This window comes from Antrostomus carolinensis, unplaced genomic scaffold (assembly GCF_000700745.2).
Source record: "Antrostomus carolinensis isolate BGI_N321 unplaced genomic scaffold, ASM70074v2 scaffold22077, whole genome shotgun sequence".
In the NCBI taxonomy this organism is placed as follows: Eukaryota; Metazoa; Chordata; class Aves; order Caprimulgiformes; family Caprimulgidae; genus Antrostomus; species Antrostomus carolinensis.
The window spans coordinates 460-7939 of record NW_010329770.1 but is presented as its reverse complement, the minus strand read 5'-3'; the positions used below and the strand labels follow the sequence as shown (position 1 = coordinate 7939).

The following is a 7480-nucleotide window of genomic DNA, read 5'->3' as shown; positions in this document are numbered from 1 at the left end:
ATGATCTCAAAGGTCTTTTCCAAACAGGTGAGTCTATGATTTCCTCAGCTTCTATCACCACAAAGCCACTCAGGCAAGCATGGTCACATGACTACTTACTTGCTCTCTGAATAACTTATTTTTGCCTCCCTTGAAGGCACGTGGAGTTTCAGACTGGGTAAACTAATGACAGTTTTATGACAGGTGAGCAACTGCCACATGCCATTGCACAACTCGAAATGCTTTAGCGGTAGGTAAAGGTCCGTAAGTTGCTTTCAGTGATGGGGAATATTTAGTAGTTGTAAAAACAAAGTCAGAAAAACATAACACACCTGGTTCCTCCAGCAATGATTTTAATATTCATAGAATCTCACTGATGCCAATGGGCATATGCACACTGTACTCAGCACAAGTACCACATCCTTCAAGAAAGTCTGTTGCCCTGCAAGCTTCCCACAAAGTAGAGTACAAAAGCAGACTGCAGTAGTCTGATTATATTGTCAGCACTTCAAAAAATAACACATTTGCTGTCATGAGACTTCCTGATGTTAATCAGGCTTCATCCAATAATAAGATTTGGAAGAACCAGAATGTCCACAAAGGTGTCCCACAAGCTGCCAATGGTACAGCAGCTTTGGTAAGTTTTGATGGTACCACCAAGAATTCATCAAACGATACGGTGGCTTTCAGAAGTGCTCATGGTGAAGGTTACATGGACTGCATGTTTGAAAAGCCCTTGGAACACCATCAAAAGCTTTAGACATGATTTGCTGTGTCTGGAAATTTATATGCTATAAATTTCTTCTTTTTTTATGCTTAAGTGTTCAGATTTGTCTCTTATACCTGATTCTTCAGGTAGTAGGACAGCAACATTTAGAGCCTGTCTTCCCTTACTATCCCTTTGATCCAATCCAAATAGTTGAGGATCTTGGTGTAGAAGCCATAACCTTCAGCACAGCCGATACCCCAAGAAACAATACCGGTAGCCACCCAGCGACCACTTTCTGTGTCTAACACTGTGAAGACACTCCCGCTATCCCCCTGGCAGGTATCCTGTTTGACTGTGAGGAAGCCAGCACAGAACATGTTCTCAGAGAAAACAATAGGTAAATGTCCCTTCTTACTGTCCAGCCAACTCTGACACTTCTCTCGAGCGACCGCTGGTAGGCTCACATATTTCAAATCATTTGAAACAAAGTTTTTTTCCACACCAAAGCCACTCACGTAGCCCACGCGCCCATCCATGTAGAACGTGGTGTTGGTAGCATCTGGGAGACAGATGGGCAGTAGCGTAGGGCCGAGGGTGACTGGGTGTTTCAGCTCCAGCAGGGCTATGTCCCCATTGAAGTTGTACTCATCTTTAGGGTTGTAATCTGGATGGATAAAGATCCTACGTACCGGGTGGTTACCCAGCTTGTGGAGCTCTTCTACCTTGGTGTGGCCGAGGAAAATGTTAGCCTCCTCTGCCAGCTGGTCCAGGTTTACATTGTTCCCTCCTGCTCCTTTGGGGAGGATGGCGTGGGCAGCAGTCAGGATCCAGCGATCGCCCAGGAGCGCACCACCCCCTCGTCCATGGATGGCAGTCAGAGCCTGCCACGGGAAACTGCCTCTCCCTGCTGACCTGCCGCCCAAGATCCGCTGGACTTCAGCAACAGGATTCACCGGCTTCCCACACACTGCAGAGAAATGCAAGATCATGACACCCTCTGTTGCCCTGGCTTGTCTCTCTCCTTCCTGCACCACCACTGTTTGATTTCACCTTATTTTTGCCTTCCTGGATGGATTTCCCTGTCCTCCCTCACTGACACCATTACCCTCACCCCCCTCCCTGCACGTTGTCCCAGCTTTGTACTGATTGTAAGCATGAATTGGTGAACATCAGACAAAGTCAGAGTTTTTTACTGACCTGGCAAGCAGGCAGGAATCCTCACCTGGCCATCTTGATCCACCCAGGTTCCCTCAGGAGAGCAGGTGAATCTGTCTGTAGATGGAAGTGAATGAGATTCAGGCCTGCAAGCATGGGATGGGAAGAAAGAATAGAGTGGACTAGACTAGACTAGACTAGGCTAGACTAGAATATTTTCAAGAGATTCCTCTCTCCTTGGTGTCCCACATGCTGCACTCACAGCCCTTCCCTCCCAAAGGCACCTTTTCCTAGAGAAAGCCACCTGTGGTACAGTCTGGTATCTATCCATTTGGGATAGCATGTCCATCTTGAAGCACCTCAGTTCCAGGTGACCAGTAAAGTTCAGGCACTGCTTCTGTGGAAGAAAAAAGCCTGAAGAGCCTTCTGAGTGGTCTTAACTTTACCCAGTCCACATGCTTACAGAGCCCTATTTGACCGTATTTGGCCCAAAGAAGGGAGAGAACATGCAAAAACATGGATTTTAGATTCAAGTTTCTGGTTTGTGTAGTTTGCAAGGTGGTTTGTTCCAGAAAGAGGAAAAAGAAGAGTCAGTTACTGTACATGCTCACCATCAACCTCTGAGGCTATACTGCAGGTCAGCTAACTCGTGTGTCACCTCTCAACACAACCTCCACTACCTCCAACATTCCTGCTTTTCTTAGAAAGTTTGTGCTGGTGGCTAAAAATACTTTATATACAGTTTCTCTCACACAGTTGTTACCGTACTAAATGCTTCCAAGAAACTGTTTGCTGTTCTCTTTCAAAATTGACTAAAACACAATCACTCCCCATCAGAATTTGGCTGGTGCTGATATTTACTTGTTCCTGATTTTTTTTGCTGATGAGATTGAGCCCTGACTCTTTAGGAAGGAGTTAAACTCAGATGCAAGAGTAATCAAATCCAACATTAGTACCAACTAAAGAACTCCTTAGCTGCTTGCTCCTGGCCCCAGTGCTGGCATGTCACCTCTCTCAGGAATTCTGCACAACTGTGGGTCCGTGCTGGCCACCCTATCCAGGAACTGATTCAGCTTATGAATTTTTTTTTTTTTTTGAGGCTAAATGAGCAGTCAAAACAAGGAAATAATAAACTCCTTATGCTGTTCTTGTAACCAAAGCTCCTGTGTCATCAAAACATGTCTCAGCTGCAAAGAGAAGGCATGTGAATGGTTTGGAATGTTGCCTTAATTTTTCTGACCTGCAACATAGAAATAGATTTTTCTGCATGTATATTATTTAGCCCTTAGATGTCTCTGCTGCTGGACAATATGCCAAAGATGTATACAGAGTTACACTGGAGTGGAGCAGGAGTTTATTTATTTGCATCTGTAGTAACTTGGACTGGTGTGACGAGGTTTCAGAATTTTGGTGATTCCCAGACACTAAGCCTCAAATTTCAGTGAAAGAATGAAATCCACTAGAGAAGAACAAATCATGACCACGGATGAGAGAGTAAGACCTTCTGCAAAAGTTAAGGAGAGCGTGGAGGAATGTGATGGGATCTGGGAGTGAAGAGGTGGGAATAGGCTGAGACAAGGAAAGATTGGAGAGCCTTCACAAGAGGAAAGCACAAGCCCTAAGCTGGGGGAGCAGAGACAATTCTAATTGGAAATCTGAAATGGCTTTTCATTGACAAGTTTCAATGTCTGTATGGGATTAGGACTCACCACCGCCTGTTCCAGTGACGATGTGATAATAGGGCTCATTGCATCGGTATGTGATCACTGACTGGTAGGTGTTTGCATGATTGTTAACATAGCTGAATGCCCCATTGGTCAGGTCTGTAGGGTTGCCACAGTTCACAACTATGAAAAAGGGAAAAAAAATAAACAAAACGAGGTGAATTAAAGATAGCCTTGCTGCTTGTGGGTTTAGGCTTGACTCGGATTGTGGCCATGATGTGACGGATGGAGAGGAACAGTACAGTGGGCAGAGAGAGGTTGTTCCAAAATGGATCCTGAACTAGGATCTTTTGCTTTTAGATGTTACAACATTATAGCAACTTTTTAGTGATATTTTATGCATTTTTGTAAGGGAGGAAAAACATTCAAGTTTTTGCAAGTGGAAAAATGTAACGAAAGTCAACAGTGGACCTACACAGGTCCTTCAAACCAGCTTATCCATGAGTCTACGGCCACAGACAAACTGAGTCATGGAAGCTGAACTCCCCATGTTCTTGGAGGAGCAAAGCCATGGCAGGGGCCAAAATCCCCATTCTCAGATCACTCACTCTCACAGTGGGGCATGGGTTGATGCCACGTCCCATCAGCCTGGCAGACAGCCGTGAAGGACAGTAGCTTTTGGTTGCCCTGTGTGGGAGAGAAAAGCAGCACTGTTGGTTGTACAGAGCCTTACATTCCCTTCCCCACATTAAAATATTATTCTCTCATCTGTCTATCTTTTCACTGCTGTCCAATAGCTGCCCCTCTGCAGTCTGTTCCGGTTGCTGTCCTCCCCCTTTGCTGCCTTCTCTCCATCCTGTGTTTGCCACAGGCTACAAAGTCTTCATAGCAAGCCAAGATATCAGCAGCCACCAACCATAAAACCGCGACAAGCCTGGGGTGTGACCCAGTCCTGGCAATAGGATGGCAAGGGAGGCAGGTCACATCTTCTGCTTCAAGTCTGATTTCATATCCTTCCAAAGAGATATTCTTGTTTACTAATGTTTCCTAGGATCTTTTTTTCTCATCTTCTACCAGGGCATCGTGAAGCAGTAACTGCATGAGGAAGGGAGATAGGAAAGGAGAAAACACTGGAAGAAAGCCAACAGAAGCAAGAAGAAACAGAAATTGCAAGAGGATACCAGGAGTGAAATCTCCAAAGAAAGTTTTACTGAAAGGTGAAAGACTTACACAAACTGAAGAGAAGCCAGAATATGGCTGAAGGGAGCGGAGAAGGGATCTCACCTTCATCAGATTGTACCCAGTCTTGCAGTTGACAACAAAATAGTCCTGAAATTGATACACAGGCTGCAGGTCCCTGATGATGGTAAACTGATCCCGTGGGACAGGCTGTGGGCACCGTATTTCTGTTAGAGAACGTGACAAAGTAAGTTGGTATTAACAAATGGTGTAGATAGGCTGTAGTAGCCTCTGGGGAAGAAATGTCTTACTCTCTGAGGTGTAGTGGATCTTCCAGCCACGGCTGAACCCTGACTCATCCGTGAGGAAGAGTATGTCCACCTCATTGCTGTTGGTTTCAATGCTGCCGGGTGACTCCTTGCCACAGAATTCACCAATCTCTCTCCCTCCTGCTTGGATCTGATGAGGAAAATGTGTCATGGGGACAGAAACACACATGCCTCTCTGCCCTGGTATCTGTATTTCAATCCAGACCAAGTTTGCAAGAGTGCCTATGATGGTGGATAGGGCTGGTTGTCTGACCCATCTTTGCTGATATCTGTTCTGAGAGATCAGAACAAAGGGCTGACCTAGCACAAGCTCTGCTTCTCCCTTATTGTGGGAATCAGAGCTATCGACACCTTCAAATCCTGAGATTAAATCAAAGGGAGATAAAACTGGAAGAAGGATGGGGTTTTTGGCCTGTGACCCAGAGCCTCTGACCTTAGGACAATGGTAATCAAGCACACTGAGGAGAGCTCAGTGCAAGAGGAGAGCTCAGTCCTTCATGCTGGGGCATTCTCCTTGTACTGATCCCATATTTCTCATCTGAATAGTGATGTCCCCACAATTCCTGCCCAGGTTTTGCTGCAGGATTGGAAACAGACTTTGCTCATCTCCAGTACCTTGAGCTGGTCATAAGGACAGTGGACTTGCTGGTGTTCGTCAATCTCAAAGGGTTCCAAGAACTTGAGGATGACAGACAGGCCCTTTTGCAGACGGATGCTGTAGTTACACCGGAGGTCTTCAGGATAGGGCTGGGGGTACTCAGGGCTGCTCAGGTACCCAGATGCCTCTGTGAACAACTCATTGCTGCACTCCACTGGTGTAGAGGAAGAAAATAGAGGTCACATTGCAGAGCTGTGTCTTCTGCAGCCCTGTCAGCTGCTCCCTAAGCCACTTCTCTCACCCTTCCTGGCTGAAGGGCTCCTTCCCTGGAACCCTCTAATCTTTCAAAATGTCAACGTACCTTTGCAGGAGTGGTGGTCACTCTGAAGCCGGTAGCCAGTCCGGCAAGAACAGAAGTAGCCACCCACATAATTGTGGCAGAAGTGCTGGCACTGAGGCCTTTCATCTGTCTCAGCAGCATTGTTAGGGCCACATTCATCACGATCTGAAGACATAGGAAATGCAAGGACAAGGGAAGGTAAGTGTTAAACCTCTCTGCTGTACACTGAAAGTACATAGAGATCCATATCCTTGCTTATAGATTTTCTTTATTTCCCTGACAAGGAGGAAAATTGGTTGGAGCCACACAGGCTTCTTTCTGCAGGCTGAGGGCATTGCCTACTCACCCACAGCTTGGTAATAGGCCAGGAAGCCCCTGTAGGGAATCACTGTGCCATTGTCTTCATTGGATAAATCAGAGTGAAACTCCAGTTGCATCCTGTTCCCCTTAGACAGAAATTCCTTTCTTCCTGGGTGATTGCCTGTGGTTGACCCAAGCTGGCCACAGTATCGGCCCAAGTTCTTCTTGTCTGCTTTGATCTGTCAGAGTTAAGGGGAAATCAGTGTAGCCTGTAAGATTCAGCCTGCTGGGGCATCCTATTACCCAACCATGAGCTGCCAGTACCTGCTCCACCCATTTCTATCTTTAACTCCTTCCCTTTCCTTTGTGGCAAGCAAGAGAGGAGGCCTGGTGAATGAATAGCCACTGCATGTGGTGGCCACTAGATTCCCATCTCCAGCCACCCCCTGGGCCCAGATATCTATGCACATACCTTAACATAGTCATAGAAGCAGGACTCAGATGGCTCCAGGTCAAAGTATCTGAAGGTCAGCTTCACCACATAGCCTTTCGGGACGTGGATATCCCAGCTGCTGATGTTATTGTTGGGATATGGCTTGGGATAGCCAGGGGATCTGATCTCTCCAAAAAGCTTTCTTGGGACTGGACTGGAACTGATCACTCCAAAAAAGAGGAAGGCCCACAGGACAAAAGGAACGTGCCTGTGAACATGGCAAGTAAACTGGGATATGGCACAAAATTAGGTCATCCAAAATCAGGAGAGACTTCACAAGAGACTTGTGCACTGTCTAATGGAATCCAAACACAGGGGGCTTAGTTGCAAGTCTAACTTCTGGCTTGGATCACTCAGGATCAAGGAGGACAGCTTAAATGAAGCCAGCAGCACTACCTAAGTTCCAGCCAGGCATTGTGACCCAGCCAAAAGGTTTCATCAACCCAGGAAGCAGTTTGAAAGAGCACAGGTGAATTCCCTGAGCAACATCTGCTTGTTCCCAGCAGTCATGAGGGTGAGTCCCATAGAACCAGGAGAAGTTTGGTTCCCTTTGGCTCTGGGTCAGCAGGTCATTTCTGGTTATTTCAAGTTTAGGATCCTTGCCCAGTTTCATTTGGAGAGTATCTGAAGATCTCAAGCTCAGTTTGCTGAGAAGGAATCCTGCAGTGCCTCCTGGCCAGCCCTCTACCCAGTTGTGCCTCCATCTCTCTGCTCCAAAAGCTGGCACTCTTTTT

The 7480-nt window shown here is 46.5% G+C and overlaps 1 protein-coding gene across 1 annotated transcript; it reads right to left on the bottom strand.

Moving 5' to 3' along the window:
• Positions 1-852: 852 nt before the first annotated feature.
• On the bottom strand, positions 853-6974 carry C1R (complement C1r; the record flags this gene model as incomplete). Its single annotated transcript, XM_010172710.2, has 10 exons — positions 853-1655; positions 1886-1960; positions 3553-3690; positions 4116-4194; positions 4792-4913; positions 4998-5145; positions 5631-5827; positions 5975-6118; positions 6300-6492; positions 6726-6974. Coding segments are annotated over 10 exons (2148 nt in total), but the record flags the coding sequence as incomplete, so codon positions are not given.
• Positions 6975-7480: the final 506 nt, after the last annotated feature.